The following is a 23,118-nucleotide window of genomic DNA, read 5'->3' as shown; positions in this document are numbered from 1 at the left end:
AACAAACAGGACAACACAATCTGGTATACTTATGGCATGACTGGATGTGAGAGCAGGAACAATTGCTCTGAAGCATGCAAAAGTGGAACAGGATAGCCTGATGTTTATCAGGAACATTGGATGCCTGGAGGAAACCTGAGGGAGCAGTCACTACCACCCCACACTTGCTAGCAGATGCCCACACTTGTCACAAATAATTCATGGACTAATGTCTTACTTACATCTGCTATCTGAAAGAGGCAGTAATACAATCTCCCTCTCCCCTGAGTATGTATTTATTTCTATGGTGTTTATTTTCTTCTGTGTTTGTGTGCTATATGCTGTAAAAGGGCACCAAACAAAGCTTCTTGTTAGTATATGAATCACTCCCCATGGGCAAAGTCTTTTGATTTTCGGAAAACATAGAAGATTATTTCCAGTGAATGTATACATAAAATGTTTTTGCATAGTTTTTTCTCTATACTGTATAAAAACATTTTCTTTGATTATATGGACAAACAAAAATATTAGTACTGAATACAGAGTATAGGCTCAACTACAAGCTGGGAGCCCCAAGTTCTTTTCTGACATTGATCTCTTAAAAAGAAATTATCATACAAAACAAGCATACAGAAAAATAACAGAGAAACAACTAACAAACACTCACATGCCCATTTAGCGGTCATGACAGGGTGACTAGATGTTATAACCAGAAAGGAGGAAAAAGCACCGCAAAATATAAGTAAGGCATTCAAGAAAAAAGTAGAACATTAGAAAATAAATGCTGAAAACACTCATATAAAGATAAATTTGCTTCATATGGTTTATTTACAGCTATTATTACACCTACTATATTATGTACTCAAATGTATTCTTTTGAGGCACTTAAAATGTCTTGTTGGGATAGAATATACTTGTAGAACTCTGAACAAGGCAAAGGCTTGAAATTGTACTTCAGGGATGCTTTGATTGAGGGTTCCTGCATGGCAGGGGGTTGGACTGGATGGCCCTCGTGGTCTCTTCCAACTCTATGATTCTACTTTACAGTACAGTTCTTACCCCTTGCCCTCACCCCCATTTCTTCCATAAGTTCCATTTACAGTACACACAGACACCTCCATCCTGTGCTGTGCTCACATTTTGAGCTCTGGTACACCTGTGTACCTCTTCAATTCCTCTAGACCTAGAGTGAAAAAAAGGAACCGGGGGTCAGAAGGCTGAATGGAGGACGTTTTGGGGTTTTCCCGGGAGCCCTGGGCAGAACATTAAAACGTAGGCCATGCCCAGGAAAAGGAGGATGTCTGGTCACCCTGGGTTATGTCAACAGTCTAATGCATATGTGGACAGATCTTGTAGCACCTTTGAGACTAACTGATAGAAAGAAGTTGGCAGCATGAGGTTTTATAGACAATCTTAGTTAGTCTACTTAGTCTCAAGGTGTTATAAGATCTCTCTACATACTGATTCTACAGACTAACATGGCTATATCTTTGAATCCAATGCACAGACATCGAAAGGTAACTTTCTGTGAATTCCATGGTGTTTATTTCAGATTACACAGATGTGACTTTGCTTAATTTTAACAAAAGATATTCAAAAGAAGCAGAAACTGGGAGCATCCAGTGGAACCCATAGAAGAAACTGGAGACATATTGATGCTCAAATAGATGGTTATTTTATAAGTAAAAAAAAAAGGGGGGAGGGGAAGCCCCATGTATTTTGACCTGTGTACTCTTAAGGCGTTCCTCGGGGGCTATTTAAAATTAAAGTTCAGAAATTTGTTGAAAATTGTTTTAAATTGTCCAGTAAATGGAATCTAGTCTAAAACTGCATGAACTCTGATTTAAAATAACCCCTGAGGAGAGTTTTGGAAATGCAAACAGGCAAAAATTCATTCGACTTTTTAAACAAAAAGATATTCAGCTACCTAAAATGCCAATATTCAGCTTTTCACTAAAAATACAAGTACTCATGCATAAAAGTGTTACCAATAGAAGAGAGAAATAAGAACTCATCAAAGAAAACAGAAGCCTGTGGCCTCTTCCTGGCTGGGGGAATGCTATGTTCATTTTTACAAGAATTATTCTGCAAATATTGATTTCAAAAACAAGCAATCTCAGGAGTTTAGATATTTCAGGTTTAAAAGATACACTGATTTCAACTGAGCAGTATTTCTTTCCTTTACAGATACTGATACTGAAATGATTTGTAAGCATCCCCTCCATCACAAATCTATATGGCCAAACTTTGCCGTCATTTCAAAGACCATGGGCTCCCTCCGACTCTCCCAACAGTTACAGAAATGTCAGGGCCGACTGGATAGCCTTGTGGTCTCTTCCAACTCTGTGATTCTACATAATAGTTGCTTCTACTCCTGCATCCAGTTGTCCCCTAGATATACCAAATAAAGGGTGCTGGTTTGTTGCTGGGCAGATTTTAGCACTACCCCAAGCTACATGTTTCTTTTCAACCACATTTTTCTCTTCTTTGATGTGAAATTGAGGCAGCAGTGGTATCACTAGAGTTGGTGTCATCCAGTGTGGTAACTCATGGGAGTTTATCACACGGGAGGAATTTCTCTTAATTTCGAATGAAAAGAAAGTGGAGCCAGAATGCATTCACATGAATTCGCTAGTTCAGCAAATTTACGGACGTTATCAGACAAGGGAAATTGGAAGTATAATCCAATGGCATTCCGAATGCAATCATGGGCTTTAAGGTTATTGCATGATAGACTACCACACGCAATTTCGGGCAATGGGAAGTCAGTCCGAACGCAATCATGGGGTTTCACGTTATTGCGTGAGAGGTAATCACACGCAATTTCAGGCAATGGCAAGCTATTTTCGGGCAATGGGAAGTCAGTTTGAATGCAGTTTGAATCCATGTAAATTTGCTGAACTAGTGAATTCACGTGAATGCGTTCTGGCTCCACTTCGTTTTAATTCGAAATTAAAAGAAATTCCTCCCATGTGATAAACTCCTACGTGAATTTGAATTGCATTCAAACTGACTTCCCATTGCCCAAAAATAGCTTGCCATTGCCCGAAATTGCATGTGATCACCTCTCACGCAATAACGTGAAACCCCATGATTGCGTTCGGACTGACTTCCCATTGCCCGAAATTGCGTGTGGTAGTCTATCATGCAATAACCTTAAAGCCCATGATTGCATTCGGAATGCCATTGGATTATACTTCCAATTTCCCTTGTTTGATAACGCCCATGGTGTCACACACACACCCCAACTTACCTCCTCCCATACCTCACCATGCAGAATTTTTAATAATGGTTTTTGTACTGATGTTATTCATAAATCATAATTAGCTGATCTTAATGGTAATAGCTGTGCCATAAACAATTAGCAAAATTAAAATTGTACCTTTAAATTACAATATCCTACACAAAGCCGAAATGTATTTGCATGTACATAGTTTCATGTGATTAAAGTGAACCTTTGGTAAGATGTGATTTTCTTCAATTAAATAATTATTTTTTTTTAAAAAAAATTAAAATGTTTAAAGATTTTTTTTAATTACCAAATTATTTTTTCATTTTTTTAAACCTGAGGCCTCTCCTCCCTCTGAGCATCATCCCACCCACATCATCCCGTGAGCATTTTAAAGGGATGTAGGCAAAAGCCATAGTCCGTTTCTGACAAAAGGCAGATATTTGGGAAGCAGTGGTGTCATCTCTGCTAAGGGTGTCACCTGGTACCTCCCACCATCCACTCCCACATCCCTAGCGATGCCCCTGAGTTGAGATGTGATATGGGTATGGTTTTCCTTATCCTCACCATCCCCACCATGAACTCAACACATCACACCAATGCTCTCTTCCTGTATCTATATTCCTCATCTTACACATTATTTCCATTTCTAATTATCTATTTAATTTTTAATTGAATTTCTAAAGTGATAGAGTGTTATAGAGGAAATGGAATATTTGTGTTTTGCTAAAGTGATATATGGCTGTATCGCTTTATCACTATGACTTAAATATAAAAGAAAAAAAGACAAGACCTTATATTGAACTCTGTGCAGAGAAAATGTGTCATCTGGTAATCACAAAAGTACTGAGGCAACGAAGATCAACAGAAAATTGCCATGACAAATGACATACCCCATTCACAAATGTAATCAGTAAGACCCAAAAACACAGCAAGACAAACCAACAAAATGGATGCACACTTGTGATGTTCACACCAGCCTGTATCAGAAACTTCTGCAACAGGGAGTAAAAACCCACCCTACACTGGGAATAAAAAGTTGCAATTAGTACTAGAGCTTTATGGGGAAAATACCAGGATATTAAAAACATGGTATGGTTAACAGAAACAAATAAGTACAAGGACAACTGCTACCAAATCCGGAGGCTTTGGACACGTCTGGAAAAATCTATGCCACTCACCATTCTAATGCCTACTGGTGAAGACTAGTGTAAATGCAGAACAACTGTCCATAAAAGCAGTAAAGAAAGCTCCAAACTCTCATATTTGCAATTAACCCCCCTTTCTCTGTCCTATTTTTGGGATACTTTGATATTACCAGAGTTGGAGAAACTGATATCCGGATACAAAAAGGAGGAAATCAGGTGCAGAGAGATATGTCTCCATGCCCCGTGGGACAGCAAGGCCTTCAACAGCTCTAAGTCTCAAAAGCATTTTCTCTTCCCTGACCTGCAAACACATCAAGAGGCCAATTTAAACCAGATATTACAGCTTAAGCCAGTTAGTCACACACTGATGACACTTGCAGCCTCATATATACAAGGCCAAACGTTAACGATAATTGGACTATCACACCCATTGGGTTTTCTGGTCCTAACTGTGGGACATGGTACATATGCACTAGCATTTCTGTCATTTTTGAACATTTACCTTTGGGTCTACAGTTCCTAGAATTGCCAACTAGCATGGCCAACAACCCAAATACTGATTTTATCTAACCAAGTCTTTTAGCCCAAAACAAAATTTGCAGATCCATTCAAAATCATAGCTGCAAACTATAATTGGTACTAATGAATATGTGTAGCTAAAATGTCAGTGACACTCTAACAGTTTTCTAAGGGGCAGCTGTATTAGTCTGTTTCAACAAAACAAAAATGATAACTTTGAGTGTCTTCAAGACACTAAAAGTCCTTTTGCAACACTGTTGCAGCCACTTCTAGCTTCTGTGTTCTTCCTCCTCATTAATAACTTTTACCATCTTGACCACATTCTGATGTTGCTTGGCCACACATGTGCCAGTTTTTATCTGTGAAATGTTGGAGAGTATGGGCCATAGCTTCCTATATGAGCCTGCCCAGGCTCTAAGGTGTTCAGAAGAGAGCCATCTCTTAGTCCCATTACCTTCCCACACGTTTGGTGGGGACAAGGAACTCCCTTCTTATGGAGTCTCCCTCTTTGTTGTCCTTTCATGGAGTGAAACTTCCTTGATCCGAAAGGGTTTAAGGATCTGGTTGCAATAGACAGACAATGGTATCTGGTTGGTTGATTTTTATCTCTTAATGGATAAAATGGCTTTAATTCTATAAATCATTTTATGATAACCTTTATATGTTTTTAATAATTACTTTTTAGGTATTTTAATCAGTATTTGTTTCAGTTTCTGTAAACCACCTTGACCCCCAGTACTGGGGAAAAGACCGGCTATAAATAAATGAACAATATTAGTAATAACAACAACAACAACAAGGCAGGGAGGATTTGCTTGTGCATGTTTTCAGCAGATAGTTGGTAGGTTTGTGCATTTTCTGTGTATCTTCTGATGATGTGTGTGTGTGTGTGTGAGAGAGAGAGAGAGAGAGAGAGAGAGAGAATGAGAGAGAATGAGAGAGAATTAAGGTGGTAGAGTCCTAACGAGTAGTGTGCATTTTTCCCCCTGGAGTAAATGGATTTCTGCTTTGGAAATGGGTGAATGAGTAACGACTAAAATGATTTCTACCTGGAATGAGTCAATCTCATCCCTAGATGTTTTGTGTTCAAGACTGCCAGGTCATTTCCTTCAATTTCCTTCACTATGCAATGCTGGATGTTTGTGAAACAGACAAATATGGCCTCAAAGGAGTGCTTGGGGTTTATTTATTAACGTTATTAGTACAGTACATGCAAAAATGTGTGTTTTGAATGGTCTCTGAACCTGCTTTCTCTTGAGCCATTCTTACTCCTCAAAAGACATGTATAAATAACCAGTCAAGAGGCTGTGAAGAATCCACATCCACTGGCCCTTTTTTTAAAAAAATGTCCAAGATATTTTCCTAGATATATAAGGATTTTTGTGCTGATTTTTTGTTGCAGTATGCATTTCAGTATTGTTTATTCATTTATCTAATATCTATGCCACCACTCCTAGAATAGTAAACATATGTAAATGGGGGGGGGGGAGTTGTTTTGAGAACTGCTCCAGGACCTCAGCCTCTTAATCTAGCCTTCTAAATAGATAAGTACTTATTAATAAGAACTTGGACTTGGGGCGCACAAATGTAACTTACTGGGTCAAACGGGCAGTTCCCAACATCTTTGGATTCTAGTGAGCACCTTACAAGAGATATGCAGGGGCTTCCCTCAGCAACAGCTTAGACTTTACTTCTCATTGCTTCCCACTGTATCTGAAACTCAGTGCAATATCAAAGGAAACATCCAGCCTCCCTGATGATGTACGTACTTCAGCATTTGTAAATTATGGCTGGCTGCTATGGCTAATTAACCTGAATAATATGAAAAGCACTTTCTCAGCTAAGATTAAAATAACTTTAATAATACCAATTTACATAGACAGCCCAGTCATTGTCTAATTATAGATATTATTGTTAGAATAAAGGCTTCAGCAAAAGATATCAATGAGCAGCAGGTGCTAAACTCATCGCAAAGTTGTCTGGCATTCGAATAACCACATCTGAAAAACTGATTATTAAAAAAAAAATCCAACTTAACCACTACCAATTAGCACAACCTGGGATAAAATTGCCATAATTTACACTGTTTATTTTAATTAGAAACTCTGGGGAAACTCCAGATAGTAGTGTTTTCATTGACATTTGGTCAATACGACTCTAGAAACTGTTTCAAACATTTGCATCAACTTTTCTTCTGCAATAAGTAAAAACAATGATAAAGACAAATTAGCACCTTATAATGTACAGCTATGGAATTCTTCAGCAGTCAGTTCCATATATCTAAATGCATACACATATCTATATATCTACACACACACACATATATACACATATATTTATCTTTCAGTTCCTTCCATTGAGGAAGTGTGGGGGGGGGGGGGGGGCGATCCAGATAAGGAAGCCTGTATACACAAATCCTTTGCCAAGTGCCTTGTACTTGCCTATTATTCATTTAAAACTAAAAAATCGTGTTGTTTTGACTGGGTCAGTTGCCATCTAGCTGGGGGACTCTGGGAGCTGTAATCCAAAATGTAACATTCCAAACTGTGCCAACACCTGGACCTAAATACATTTGCTAGAGTAAATCCATTGAATCAGTAAGATAAGTTATTTTGATTTTAAGGGTCTGCTCTAGTTAGGACATGCAAGTCAATTTAGGCCCTACAAGTGAGGATGTGGCATGTTTCTGCATAGCATGCACCTATGATCATTATTTGATCAACTATTTGGAAGAGGCTGACTCCATAAGAATTGGTCAGTGCCATTTTAAATGGGTGAAATCCTCATGCAGGCAGCATTCATGGGCATAAAGTTCTCTAGAGCCCAGCTATAGTATGTGGGAACAATGGTAAACAATAATGTTGGCACTCAGATTTTTCCATCAACAGTGTTGCAAGAGACATTCACAAGAACTCAATAGTTTCCAGTAGGCAAGGGGGTTAGGCAAGGTTTCAGTTTATCATCCTGTTTAACTGGTATGCTGAACATATCATATGTGAAGCAGAATTAAACTGGGAGGAAGGAGGCATGAAAATTGGAGGAATGAACATCAGCAATTGCTATGCAGATGATACCATACCACTAGGAGAAAATAGCAAAGATTACTGAAGAAGTCAAGGAACAACATGCAAAGGCAGGTTTACAACTGAACATTAAAAACAAAACAAAATGATGACCACAAATGAATGACATAACTTTAAAAGATGAAGATGAAGACAGTGACATAAAGATTTCCTATACCTTGGTTTAGGCATTAAACAGAATGGAAAGAAATCAGATTGCAGTTTATACAGGCTGATATGAAGGAACTAGACAACATCCATAAGTGTAAAGATAAATCATTGAATACTAATGTTAGGATGGTCCAAATTATTGCATTTCCAGGTTCTATGTATGATTGTGAAAGCTGGACAGAGAAGAAAGTTGACAGGAAGAAAACCAGTTCATTTAAAATGTGGTGCTGGAGGAGAGCTCTATGGATATTGTGGACTGCTAAAAAGACAAATCCATGGGTCCAAGAACAAATCAAAGCTGAACTCTCCTAGAAGCCAAGATGACTAAACTGTTGTTCTTTGTACATATCCAGAGAAGAAATGATTCACTACAAAAGCCAATAATGCTTGGCAAGACATAAGGCAGGAGGAAAAGAGGAAGGCCACAATACAGATGGATGGACTCAATCAAAGAAGCCATGGCCCTGAGTCCGCAAGACCTGGCAGGGTCTCCATCTTGTGACAGGGTGACTTTGAGGTCTGTCATTCATAGGATTGCCATAAGTGAACCTCATGGCAGTTGACAACAAAATATGAGCCTATCAAAGTTTTCTTGGCCAGATTTTGTTCAGAGGGAGCTTACCATTGCCTTCCTCTCAGGCGCAAGGAGTGTAACTTACCCCAAGCTACACAGTGGATTTCCAAGGTTGAGTGAGAGTCTGAACCCCAATTTCCAGAAACCCTGGTCCAAGACTCAGACCACTCCGCCTCTCTGCCTCCTTAGTCTGCAGTATTTACACAGATATTTTTTCTTTTTAAAAAAACTTTATTCTGCCCTTTGACTGTATCAGTGGCTCTTGCTTGATTCTCTCCTGAGACACAAGACAAGATGGTTTTAAAGTTGAGTTGTTTCACTGAAAAATAAGTACACAGAAACTAATTTACCCTTCAGTGTTAGTTTTACAAACAACGAAACTACCTATTTAAGGAGTCAAGGAAAGCTGACACACTTTTACTTTTTTAAAAAAATGTATTTGTAACATATAAAACACATAAACTAAAACACATAATAGCATTATATACATGTTAATTGTTTTGTTGCATGATTGTAACTTTACATAAGTACCAATCTTCTTTGCCCTTAATAAAAACCCCAGTATTTCCTTCTGACTCTTAACTTATAATGCTTTCTACCTTCCATCCTGTTGCAAGTATATTGTGCATTTTGGTTGGCCAATAAAGGTATCACTGATGGATTTTTGTTTGCGTTTGTTAAATGGCCAAATGTTTTATTGCAATTGTATTATATTATATACAATTCCCATCCTCTAATTTATCCTCTGGTACTCAAAGCCAAGCCAGCTGGGGGAGAAAGCATCTCTTCACCATAAAGCTGAACCTAGCTGTCTCTGGGGTTTGCCCCTTTATAGAGTAAAAGAAAACCCCAGGGAAAGATGCCCCAGTGCAAAGCAGCAACTACAATGGTATTCAGATAGAAATCTCAGCCATCGTGATGCCTAGTGGTGTGAGCATTGGATTGAGACTTGGGAGACCAAGGGTTGGGTTCCCAGCTTGGCCATGAAAACCCACTGGGCGACCTTGGGCGAGTCACACTCTCTCAGCCGCAGAGGGAGGCCATGGCAAACCTCCTTTGGACAAACAACAACACAAGAAGAGGGTAGTGTTTTGTGGAAGGCATCCCCACAGACCCAGACGGTGAGACAGACTGCCCCCCCCCTGCTGCCGGTGCCCCTCCTTACCTATCAGGGAGCCCAGGAAGATGACCACTTGGGCGCCGGTGGCGAAATGCCGGTAGCTCTGCTCTTCCCGGGAGCCCTGCTGCTGCTGCTCTCCCCAAGAGGCGTTCAGAGCCCGGTGGGCGCCGCCCTGGCTGCCGTTGACTGGAGCCCCCCAGCTCCCAGTGGGGTCGTCCATGGCCTCCTCTCTCTCGCCCTCGCTCTCTCGCTCCCCCTTCTAACAGGGACCCCGGACGGATCCTCCAAGGCTCTTCAACCAACCAAGAACTGGGCTGGATCCAGCAGCAGCAGCAGCAGCAAAAGCCTCCATCGCGCTGCGACTCAAGGAACCCAAGCAATGCCCGCCTTGGCTTTTCCTGCCTGCTCAGCTCTGCCTTCTCCTCCCCATCTGGACCGGGAGGAACGGGGGCTACTGCTGCTGCCCCTCGCTCTCGGGGGCCCCATCTCTCTCGGCCGCTGTGCTTGCAAAGCTCGTGCTGCTACAAACAGACGGCACCGGAGAGCAGGAGCTGCTGACCATCGGAGGAGAGGAGCCCTCCCGCTCCTCTTCTCAGCCCTCGCCCTGCTAGGGATCTCCAGGCAGGCGCCCTTTCGGGTCTCAGCCAACCCCTTCAAGCCCTGATGGTTTTGGCAGGAGAGCCTGAGCTCTTTGGCACCTCCTTCTGTGCCTCCACTCCAGGGACCACAGGATCCGACGCGCAACGAATTATCCAGCATCTGCACTGGCGGCTGCTTCTTTACTCTGGGTGCTAGCTGTCAGAGAGAGAGAGAGAGAGAGAGAGAGATCACATGGCCCTCAAGCGGTGGGCTTTGATTTTTTGGTGGCAGCCATCTTGCCCTTTGGAGCTGTCAGTTCAATGTCTGTATCAAAAACACCCCTGGAGTGGGCGGGGGGGGGGGGGTCTTCAGGATCCAGAAAGTTGGAGTCGCTTGTTATTCTGCTGGTGTATACTTGGTTTTTTTAAAAAGTAATTTTATTATGGAAGATCAATCAAGACAAAATGCATGAATTCACTGAGAGCCAATTTGGCAACCCCAGCAATAAACAACAGTGCAGCAGAACAAACTGTAGAAGAGGTGTCCCCAAGGCCAACAGAAAAGTGAGAAAAGGAGAAAAGAAAGATGTTCTGTTACTGTCACAGAGTATGATCGCTTTATGAAACTTCCTTCCAGAAACCCAAGTGATGAGCTGCTGGGTTCGGACAACTGATGATGTTGTTCACAGGGTCAGGAAAGGGAGACGGGTCTTACTGAAAGATTTATGAAATGTCTCAGGGGTTTGTTTTTTTTTAGAACTTTTGATTTTGTAATGTTAAATTATACTTGTTAAATTGTACATGGGAAAGTTTATTCTGATGATGGTTCTTCTTTTATTTTTTATTTTTAACTTAAAATACAACACCATTAACCTCACAATACAATGTCTTAGGGGCTCGACAGAGATTCCCAGAAAGTTACAGCCTTTTCAGATGGGAAAAGAAAGCTGAAACAGAGCCAGATGGTAGTGGCTTTCTCTGTGCGTCTCTGCATGCTGTCGGGGCACTTCCATCCTCTTCCCAAGAGAGTTGGTCATAAAGACTTGACTTTTGCCAAACAGGTTTTTCCAGTTTTTTCCATCTCCCTCTGGAAGAGAATGGAAGTGCACCAAACCACGTGGAGAGGCAAGAAGAAAGCCACTTTCGTCCAGCTCCATTCCATCTTTCCTTTCTCAAGCAAGAAGGTTCTTAGTTAACACATTCTCTAACATTTCATGGGTAAAAACTGCAACGTATGTGGCCCAGCAACATCAAAGCATGGTCAAGATGGCAAAAGTTATTAATGAAGAGGAGCATACAAGTTAGGAGTAGCTGCAGCAGTTTGCTTTTGTTTGAGCCTACTAGGAAGAACGTTATTCCACTTCCACCCCCTTTCTTCTCCATACTGCTGAATTAATACAATGCAAACTGCTTTTGCACTTTCAACTCAGTTTGCAGCAATGGCAGCAAACTGAAGGAAAAAGTGGAAAATGGGAGGAGGCGGAAGAGAAATGGGACCATTTAAAAATCAGCTGAAAAAGTGGGAGGACAAGATTAATCAAGACTGTCCTTGCCAAACTGGAACAGTTGTAGATTGTACCTCTCCCCACATTTTCAGCCAATATCAGTGTGAAAATTCTCAAATCCTACTGTTTATCTCCACAACCCCTAGAAGTTGGTCAGTTTCTGCCATTTCAGGCCCCATCAAAGTATATGTGAAGATTTTACAGTGTGCATCAGTTTACAGTTGCTTGCACCCTTTCATCACACATGTCTGGGATGGTGTTTTTAAATGAGCTTGAGCTGGAATGAGCAGTGAGGTTTTCAGTGTTCCTGACCACACCAGATAATTTAGTGTAGTTAGAACAAAGAATCTTCTAACTCTATGATTCTGTGATTCTAAGATCTTTTAGGAGCTCTTTCATGGTCATTTTTGTTCTAACTACAATCTGATGTTGTCAGGAAAACTGAAAACTTCACTGATCATTCCAACTCAAGTTCATTTTAAAAACACCATCCCAGATGCATTACATCATGGCCTTTATCACATGTGGGGGGTTTGCAGCTCAGATTTGCAGTCACTCCTGTTCTAGCAATGCGAAGCATGATGTTTTTCCACACCAGATCCGGAGTCACTCCTGTCTAGCAATGTGAATTCACATTAAAACGCGATGTTTTACCACACCTGGTAGCCTTTCCACTGCCCTTCCGAATCGAGGGGGAAGCGGAGTCAGTTTGGTTCCAAGCAAGTCACGTGATGCGGATTCAAGCAAAGCAGGGTGAGTGCACATTGTATTACCACATCAGAGGGTTCAATGATTCAAACTGGCACCCTTGCACATGCTCAGTGGGGCCCTGGATGCTGTCCTCCTTCCCTACCCCCTCCTTAGCTGTCACCCTTCATTGGGATGAAGGAGCACTCAGGGGATGATGGGATACGTTGCAGGGGATCACCAGGGCCAGGATCGGGATGCAGGAGCACTCGGGGGATGATGGGATTTGTGGCAGGGGGTCACTGGGGCCAGGATTGAGATGCCGGAGCACTCGGGGGATGATGGAATGGGTGGCAGAGAGAACGAGATGGCATGGAGGAGGAGGGGGATGGAGGAGCAGGACGCAGGGGGCCAAGGGGGGGTAACATCGGAGTGATCTTCCACACCAGACCAATTTGGAGTGAAATCGAAGTGAGATTGAAAGCGAATTCCATGAATTCCCTTTTCCCCCAATTTTACCAAAATGAGGGGTCACTTTGGAATCCCTGCAGAAGCACCACAGAAGGGGCGCCCATAGAAAGGAATCTCGTCTGTTAACACATTCACATTATGATGTGAATTCGCATTGTGGACCCGCACTCACTCCGGATCTGAGCTGCAAAAATCCCCAAAAACCTCAGTGTGATAAACCTTCATGTTTCATTGTAGGCACTTATTTCTATGGTCTTCCTCCTGTTACCAATTCATAAGGAGAACTCCCCTTAAGATTCTTTAGTGAGAAGTGTTATTAAAAGTCATTTGATAGTATATTGTCTATCATAGGTATGGAAACTGCAAAGGGTCAGGATGGCACCTTAAGACAAATCCACTGCAGGACACACAAGTCCTGGAAATATGCAGAAATGATTAAAAGACTAAAATCTGAAATGGCCAGCAGTGAATTTCTGATTTATTAGAGCGTCACATGGTTTTCTTGCAAATCATTAATGTCTGGAGGATTGCAGGATCAGAGAATTACCCCTTTTTGCCACAAACTGTATCTGGAGAGGCAATGGGTGACTGTCCTGGAACAGAGATGTAAATTGTTCATAAATTTTAAAACTACAATTTTCTGAAAATTTGGGGCAGAGAAGTGATATCAGCATTCTTTGCATGTTGAAAATGATTGTTACTTTACAAAACATACGTATTATATACATAATATGATACAGTAGTACATTTTTATTTGGCAAAAAATATGTCATTTTTGCTATATTATATGTACTGTTCAATTCTGTCAGACAATAGTTACAAAATGTTAATTTTGTTCCAAATAGAGCTACAGTTGCAATACTTAGATACTGAATGTTATCTTACATAAAAGTCTTTGAGAGAAGGAGATGAAGAGGGAAAGAGAGGGCAGAATAATTTGGGGAAAGTAAATATATGTATACGTTGTGTTACACACTTTATTTATAATTCTAAAAAAACCCACCCAAATAAATTTTATCCCCCCTTCTTGCCCCCAGTTTTCTAATGTTTTCAGGAAAAGAAACTTTTTGGGGATACAGGGGGGAAATGTTTCCCCCAAATGTTCCCAGATTTTTTTCTGGATCTACACGTTGCTACATCTGGACAAAAAAATTGGCATTGGTCAGTTTATCAGAATATCTACAACAGTCTTTCTCACTTTTATTTATCCTGAAGGAACCCTTGAAATAATTGTCAAACCTCAGGGACCCCCTGCATAAAAATTATAGGTGCCAGGAAACCTCTGTATAAAAATTATAGGGAAACCCAGCATTAAAAACAACAACATTATATCCATAGTGCTCTCTTTCTCTCTCTCTTAATCATTAGCAATTCCAAAAGCCTTAGTGACTTCTCAAACAACTCTAAGGAGTTTATCACATGGGAGGAATTTCTCTTAATTTCGAATGAAAAGAAAGTGGGGTCAGAACACATTCACGTGAATTCGCTAGTTCAGCAAATTTACATGAATTCAAATTGCATTAGAACTGACTTCCCATTACCTGAAAATAGCTTGCCATTGCCCAAAATTGTGTGTGATCACCTCTCACGCAATAACGTGAAAGCCCATGATTGTGTTCGGACTGACTTCCCATTGGCCAAAATTGCGTGTGGTAGTCTATCATGCAATAACGTGAAACCCCATGATTGTGTTCAGATTGCCATTGGATTATACTTCCAATTTCCCTTGTCTGATAAACTCCTAAGGTTCCAGGGAACTCTATTTGAGAAAGCCTAATATAGTAGACAATGTACACCACTCCTAAATTCTCTAGAAAGTGGACCTCTCTTCACAGGATATGCCTCTGCACATTTTTAGGCACCCCTCCCCCAGGACAATTTTTGGATTTAAAGGCTAAACAGACTGGCTTTTAATGCCGGCCTTGGGGCAGAGTGGGGGCATCATGGCACTTCTTTGGCACGGTGCTTAGAAACGCTGCACCAAAGGGCACTAAAAAGCTGCCACCATGGCAGCAAGGGTGCCTTTTTGCTGGCACTAAAGGAAGTGACATTTTGCCATTTCTTTTAGCACCAGCAAAGCACCAGATCGGAGCCACGGCATGTGGTTGCTGCAGCCCCAATTCAGCAAGGAAAGGGATGGTGGGATGCTGCTTTATTGGAGCGGTCTGTTGAACCCCTTAAACACCACTGTTCCCAAACATCACTCTTTGGGCAGAAAAGGGTGGTGGCATTGGCCTGCATGCCCTTAAAATGCTGAAGAGATAGCATGAGTGGGGTGAGACTCATTAGGAAGAGAAAGGAGAGGCCTCCGGTTAATCTTTGCACAACCTTTTCATTCAATCACATATTACAACAGAAACGTCAAAGCAAGTTGGGGAAAAAACTGTACCTGATGGAGCAAATATGAGGTAATTTTTGGACTTAAAATGCCAAATTCTTATAAAATGTATATATTTATGTATATGTGTGTGTATTTAAAAAAGGTTTTTTATGACCCTTCATTTTTGGGCCAGTGTTTAGGGTGATGTGTTTTAGGCCAGCTGTGTGGAATGGTGGAAGGCTGGCTAAAGAAGGCTAATGGCAAGTGATTGTGGGATCTGTGGAGGTTCCCGACTTCTTTTAGAGGTGAGAGTGTGTAGGTGTATCTGCACTGCAGTAATAATGCAGTTTGACACTGTTTGAACTGCCATGACTCTGTCTGACAGAATGTGCACACTGTTGTTGATTCTCTGGATGCAGCCTGACTTTATGGCATCCCTGGGAGCATCTCCATTGTAGAAATAATGCAGCTTGCTTTGATGGCCACCGTCCCTCAGTATCCTGGGATCTGTAGAATTCATAAGACATATCCCCGGTCAAGTCTGGAAAAACAGTATGCAAAGGGATCTTGAAACACCTTTGAGACCAGGGTGACCAGATGCCATAATCGCAAAGGAGGACAAAACACTGTAAAATGTAGGACAATCGAGAAAAATGTAGGACACCACCAAATAACAGCTAAGACCTCTAGTGCAAGTTTTAATTCGTGCTTCCTAGTCATGCTCAAAATGGAGGATGTGTTGGCATTCCTCTGGGACAGAAGGTTGAAATGTAGGACACACCCTGGAAAAAGGAGGACATCTGGTCACCTGTTCAAGACTCCTAAAAGAGAAAAGTTGCTAGTATGAGCTTTCAGTTAATCTCGAAAGTGCTGCAAGATCCCTTTACATCCTGGGATCTGCAGTTCCACATGGCGCCAGACCACTCTCTGACAGACCAGGCTGAACACCTTACCAAACTACAAATCCCAAGGATGGCGCTGGGGAGACTTAAAGTGGTGTCAAACCACTTTATTTCTGCCGTGTGGAAGTGCTGCCTGTCTCTGTGAAGAGAAACTAGTCAAAAGACATTGGCCCAAAACACACTGCAGAAATAATCCAGTTTGAGACTGCTTTAACTGTCCTGTCTCAGTATTATGGAATCCTGGGAATTGTAGTTTAATATGGCACTAGAGCTCTTTCTGACAGAGTCCATAACACAGTGCAGAAATAATCCAGTTTGAGACTGCTTTAACTGAGAGAGAGAGAGAGAGAGAGAGAGAGAGAGAGAGAGAGAGAGAGACAGGAAGGGAGGAGGAGGAGGAGGAAGGGGCGTGTGGTAGGCCTCAGGTCCCAGAGTCAGCCTATCCCTCTCTCCGTCGCCAGGGGGCAGCACCGCTCTCTCTCTCTCTCTCTCAAGGAGAGGCCTCCACCAAGAGGGCGCCCAGGCCTTCCCGCTTCTTCTCCTCCTCCTTTCCCTGGCGCTGGCATGGCCTAGCTAGGCGGGATGTGGGCCCAGTCCCCTTCCTCCTCCTCCTCCTCCTCCGAGCAGCCGGAGAGCTACCAGCTCCGCCAGGAGAACGAGCTCCAAGTGCTGGAGTCCATCTACGGGCAGGACTTCCAAGACTTGCGCCTCGGAAGCAGGGCCTGGAAGGTAAGGCCGGTGGATTCCTTAGTAGGCCTGCTTCGCTCAGAGACACAGGGAGGGTGGCCAGGGGTGCGTCCACACTGAGGGAATAACCCGGTTTGGGACCGCTTTAACTCTGTCTGGCTCAGGGCTATGGAATTCTGGGAGTTGGAGTTTGTTGTGGGGCCCAGAGTTGGCCCCACAACAAACTCCAACTCCCAGAATTCCATAGCAAAGAGCTAGACAACACGTTAAAGCTGGGCCAAACCGGTTTATTTCCCCAGTGTGGATGCAGCCCAGAAGCCATCCCCCATCTGGAGCAGGACTAAGGGTTTATATTTCTATGCCTTAAGCTTTGATCATGATCATGTCCTACATTTCAGGCTTCTGAATCCCCAAATGCCCTCCATCTGAAGCATGGCAAAGAAGCATGGGTCTGTATATTTCTAGGAGTGTTTTCAGCTTTTATTTTTTGGCCATGCCTTTCACTTCAACCTGGCGTTGAATTCCAAAACGTCCTCCATTTGGAGTGTTTGGAGCTTTTATTTTGGAACGTCCTCAGTTTTATGTCGGAAGGTCCTACATTTTACGGCGCCTCGTCCTCCTTTGAGGCGAGGACACCTGGTCACCCTGCGCGATAGACTACCACACGCAATGATAAACTCCATAGTCCAATGCTCCATCCACTACTCCATGCTGGCTCTCATATATACAGTATACACAACGTTATTGCAAGTATCAATATTGGCAAGGTCTTGCAAGGCAGCCCCTTTCTTTTTTTGTCATACAACTGCTGAGACAAGCACAAATTCACAAAAGAGTGGAAAAAGCAGTTTACGAAGGAGTTTGACAAGTTGGAAAAGGTCCAGAGGAGGGCAGTTCCCGAATATGAGCGATCTGAGGAAGTTTCTTGCAGTTTCTCCTGTCTCTGTCTCCCTCTGTTTCAGATTATCAAATTAAAGTTGGAAACAACTTGAAGGCACACAATAACTAGCCGATATAAAGATGGAAACTGCAGAGCGAATTTTGCAAAGTGCTGAAAGGTGACTGGGAACAAAAGCAAACAACCCCACCTTAAGAAGAACAGAGTGGAAGACATAGTGGGAATAGTGTAGCAGCTTAAGGAGGAGTGTGACAGGCTGGAAAATGTCTGGAGGAGGACAGTGAAAGTGGTAAAAAGTCTGGGAACCAAACACTATCCCGAAAATCCCAAAAGTAGAAAGCAGCGCATTTTGCCCACTTCATAAATGCGGGATAATGGTGATGTTGGGGGACATCATCTGAAAACAATCCCACTTTTGTGGGATATTCCTGGATTTAATTCCCATCTATCCACAGCTTCTGAGCGTTTTGCCTCCCATGTGATAAACTATGAGAAACAACTGAGCGGGCTGGGTAGATTTAGCCTGGAGTAAAGAACATGCAAAGTGATGATGATAGCCATCTTCAAATAACCAAAGGGCTAATGTGCAAATGATGAAGCAAGTTTGATTTCTCAAGGGAAGAACCTGAACAGATGGGTTCAAATTACAAGGAGATTTCAGCTATTACGGAGAACATCTGATGGCCTTAAGACAGACGTCGAATAATCTCAAAAACTGGTGGATTCTCCTTTGGAAGTTTTTAAACAGAGATAAATAGCCACCAAGGATACTCTAGGTGTAGATGTTCTACATCAGAAGTGGGTTGGACTAGATAGCTCTCAATGCCCTTTCCCAGTTTAGAGTTCGGAAGTTTGTTTCTGGTTAAGACTAGGTAGTCCCTGATTGGACATTACAGTTGATACATGATTCTGAAATTCAAAGAGGAAGTCATTTAAAAATACTTAGGAATGTTTTTGGCAAGTCCTATTGATTAGTAGTATTCTGCAAGACATTTTTAGTATCCTCCCTCCCCCCAAAAAAACCTGTGACAAAATAAACTGAATAAACGTCACAATCCCTAAATCACTGAGTAAACACTCTCCAAATCATTGATGCATTGATTTATTTATTTTTACATTAAGGAAACCATGGACTAATTCCTGAACCAGTCCCTCAGTCCTACTAAAGGTCAAACTTTGTCAGAGTATCTGAATCTGACTCACTGGCAGCAGAGGTTCATTGAACATAAGCATGTGCCCACCATCACTAGAAACAGTTTTGAATTTATGGTAAGATTTCTGTCCCTAGTCAGAGATTCTCCTCTTCCACCCCTTCTGAAAATACCCAGGTGTAGGTTGTAGCCAGAGAGAGCTGGAAATGAAGAGTGTAGATTGCAGGCATTGCTCTCTTGAACAGAAGAGACATAAAATAACGGAGGGAATGTTTTGTTCCCTTTCCGTTCATAACAGCCCCTTCAAGAACAATGCAAAAGGGGAACAAAGACTCGTTGCCTGGAAAGCATCCTGATGGAGGGGCAGAAATAATGAAGGGTGGAGGTCTTCAGCAAGCAAAATAGCAGGAAGAAAGCAAAACAAGCAAACAAACAAAAAGGAAAGTTGAGAGAAGAGAAAAGGGAAAGAAGTTTAGGGTTGGGTGAGAGCACTGTCTGTGTTGTTATTAATTGCCCTCGAGTCGACCTCGGCTCATGGCGATCCTGTGGATGAAACATCTCCAAGACCCCCTGTCCTCTACTGTTTTGCTCAGGTCCTGCAGCCTCAGGCCTGTGACCTCTCGATTGAGTCTATCCTTCTGACATGTGGCCTTCCTCTCTTTCTGTTTCCCTCTGCCTTACCTAGCATTATTGCTTTTTCTAATGATTTATGCCTTCTCATGATGTGGCCAATATACAACAGATTCAATTTGGTCATCCTGGCTTCCAGGGGGAGTTTGGACTTGATCTGTTCAAGAACTTGTTTATTTGTCTTCTTGGCTGTCCATAGTGTCCTCAGCACTCTTCTAACACCACCACATCTCAAAAGAGTTTATTTTCTGTCTGTCGGCTTTCTTCATTGTCCAGTTCTCACATCTGCACATGATGATGGGGAATGCAATGGCTTCAAAAATTCTGACTTCAATGATCAGAATTATGTCTTTGCTCTTTAGGATGTTGTCCATTTCTTTCATAGCTGCCCTTCCCAATCTTTTGTATATCCTCTCTTGTGCATAGGATTGTACATTGATATTTTCCAGTGTGTGGGCCACTGCTTTGTTTTCTTTCTTTGTTGGCAGATTTTAGATAGAACTGTAATTGAATCTGTGGATTTTAGCAATTCTATTGGTATGTCATCTGTTCTGTGTATCTTTGTGCCTTCAAGTCCCCTGTCTACTTAGGACAACCCCATGAATTTCAGAATTTTCTTAGGCAAGAAATACTCAGAGGTGGTTTCACCTGCTCCTCTGAGATATAGCCTAACTACAGAGACTTACCTTATCCCTCCCTACCACTTCTTGAACTACAAAACCAACCTCCCTTTGGCTAGCTCAGATCATCCTCCCATCTTCACAAGGTAGAAAGCAAGATCTAAGCTGTTTAATGTTTTCCCTCAGCCATCAAGCACCTTAAAATATATATGTATTTGTTGTCCAGGCAAGCAACACAAATGGAGTCCTTTGGGCTTAGTGGGCTGCTTTCAGTTTGGTCAAATGCAAATTGTGCAAATGATCACAACTGGTTTTGGAACCTATATATTCCATAATTTACAACATTAGTAGAAACCTTTACTGTATTAAATGTTTAAATGCTACTGAAGTCCTGGAAGATGGAGCCTCAGTGGCTAAACCAATACACAAAAGAATAGTCTTCACAAAGATTTCTTACTGATACAGCTGTGGAGGTTTTGATATAGGAAGACCCACACCACCTCGTCACTCTCATCCTGTTGTGTTAAACTACAGATCCTACAGAAACTCAAGGATAACGAGTATGTTTCAGGGCTACTCATATTGCAGAATGGATTTTAGAATGCTAATTTAAACTGAACTTGTTTAGTATACATGACCTAACATCTTGTTTCTGTCTTCTAAATTTAGGCTGAAATACACAAGTGTGCAATTATTACAAGGCATCATTTGCTTTCTCCCAAAGTGAGCAAGTGAGATAATTAGTATCAAAGGGAATTGCCCTTTTTTGTTTTTCCCAAGTGTAGCTGCTAAATTGTGGAGCATCTTGTGTATGCTAAAATTAACACCTACAACTTCTTTTGCATATTGTTACATTAAGCATAATTAGTAGGATTATTTTCACGATAGTTTTCCCCAAAGACTGCAGTAGCACCAAGACATTTGTGAGTGACACTTGATACAGTTTTCCTACAGTTTTCCTTTACCTCTGCTGTTTAACATAATCTGCTAATGATTTCCTTGGATATACACTCCAGGCTATTAAACTGCATCTGTATGTGTGCCAGAAGATCACATTGCATCCAGTAAAGAAAAGAAATCCTTTTGTCTCTTACGTCCAATTTCTTTAAAATACTTTAGAATTTAACTGTTGTATGGAAGTAATCAGAATCTGTTTTCCTCTTCCCGGAAAGGAAATAGTGTATTTAAGAAAAATAATTTGGAACCTATAATTAGGTAAATCTTTTCTAGGAATGAACATTTTTAAAGTCTTCAGTTGTCTGGCTTTAAATTCTTGACCAGTTATCAATTAATTTATGTGTATGAAAACCTCAACAAAGTTGTGCTTCTGACCGAAACAGGAAAAAAATGTCGCAGGTTTCATTCCAGTAAAGAGTAACTTATACTCTTGAGACAGTTTGCATTGGAGACCAGTTAGGAAGAAAGGCAAATTCTTTCTTTCCTTTAAAAAAGAAAGTTGCCACAAGACACTACAAATGTACCATAACGCCTTTCATGAGTTTTGCTTGTTGATAGTACAGCCCATTAAGTGATGTAGTAGTCATAGTGAATTTTAACCTTTATTTTAAACTCTACACATGGGTAATGTTGTTTAAAATTATGCGCTTATCCATAGGAAATGCTGTTTGAAAGGTTCTGTTACAGTCTAGCATCATCAAGAAATACATGAAATTGAGAACTATGTAGGTGAAGAGAGGCTAATCAGAATTGCATATTGACTTCTCAGTGGCTGAAGTGCTTGGGAGGAGACAATGACCTCCTCCTCTTTTGTCCATGAATAGCTACTGTTTACTCTGAAGGGGAAAAGAGGCACTTTGGGACATTGCTCCATTAAAAAGGCTTGGGAACCATATGGCTTCAATAAGAAGGGTTGGGAATCATGTGGCTTAAATAAGAGGGTTAGGAATCTTGTGGCCCCCAGCATTCCTTACCATTGGCTGTGCCACCTAAGGTTAACAGGAGTTGTAGTTCAACAATATGGGGTGTGGTGTTTGCATTAAAAGAATAGTCTAGCCTTAATACTGTGGTGACTTGACTCTCACTTACTGTGAGATGCCACAGAGTTGGAATTATTTAATTAGTTGAGGATGATTTTGCTGTTTTCTTTGGCAAGAACTTTAAATTAATCTGTGCAAAGTAACACATGGGTCAGTCCACACCCCAGTTATCTTAACGCAGAAGAGTATCAGGTTTTTTGTTCATTTGAAATATCTCTTACACTGTGCAGTGTTATTAATTGGGCCGAGCGCTCAAAATGTTGAATTAGTATGCTAGCTGAATAAATAAAAGAAAAATAATAGAGTGGTTCTGAAATGGACAGTGAAAAAAACGAGCTAGACATTAAGGAAATGTTTAAAGTTTTTAAAAGGGAGCTTTAAAAATGTAAAAGCATTGGTTTGGACAGTCTGCATGTTGATTAGAAATAAAATGCTAGCCAACGTGAAGAAATGATAGTATACATGAGCTTTTGATAAAGCCTACAAGCAATCATTGAAGGTGGTTTGGGAAGTAATAGTCTGAAACTACTAACTAGAATCTTGCAGCAACAATGAGATTTTTGTTCTTCTCAAACATGGGTGGTTTATCTTTCTAGCTCCTAGTTAATCATTATGTCCTGTAATTTCATAATTTGGATACCACAGGGAAGTAATTAATCTCTAGCAGATTCTGTATCTTTTCTCTAATAAATATTTAATTTACTACAACTTAAACTCATGTACACTATTGCTAGAGTTTATTTGCATCTCTTTAAATACTTGTGGGATTCATTTTACTACTGATACTCTGAGTTAACATCAGTAGTGGGTAGTGTTCAGTGCCTATTGTGTATTCATTGTATATGTATTTCTGCCTGGAAGCAGTTCTCC

The 23,118-nt window shown here is 41.3% G+C and overlaps 3 protein-coding genes across 6 annotated transcripts in view; 1 reads left to right on the top strand and 2 right to left on the bottom strand.

Moving 5' to 3' along the window:
- The window catches only part of GPR176 (G protein-coupled receptor 176), a 61,395-nt gene extending 50,715 nt beyond the window's left edge, over nt 1-10,680 (bottom strand). Inside the window, exon 1 of the mRNA XM_042464482.1 lies at nt 9,848-10,680. Coding sequence (XP_042320416.1) covers nt 9,848-10,022 — 175 coding nt within the window. The 5' untranslated portion in view covers nt 10,023-10,680. The remainder of the gene's footprint in view (nt 1-9,847) is intronic.
- FSIP1 (fibrous sheath interacting protein 1) overlaps nt 1-23,118 on the bottom strand; it is a 591,530-nt gene that overhangs the window by 211,098 nt on the left and 357,314 nt on the right. The gene's annotated exons all lie outside the window — the stretch shown is intronic.
- Nucleotides 16,763-23,118, top strand: part of EIF2AK4 (eukaryotic translation initiation factor 2 alpha kinase 4) — a 61,077-nt gene continuing 54,721 nt past the window's right edge. The window contains exon 1 of the mRNA XM_042464445.1: nt 16,763-16,994. Coding sequence (XP_042320379.1) covers nt 16,848-16,994 — 147 coding nt within the window. The 5' untranslated portion in view covers nt 16,763-16,847. The remainder of the gene's footprint in view (nt 16,995-23,118) is intronic.

This window comes from Sceloporus undulatus, chromosome 1 (assembly GCF_019175285.1).
Source record: "Sceloporus undulatus isolate JIND9_A2432 ecotype Alabama chromosome 1, SceUnd_v1.1, whole genome shotgun sequence".
Classification (NCBI taxonomy): domain Eukaryota; kingdom Metazoa; phylum Chordata; class Lepidosauria; order Squamata; family Phrynosomatidae; genus Sceloporus; species Sceloporus undulatus.
This window is presented reverse-complemented; position numbering and strand designations above follow the sequence as displayed.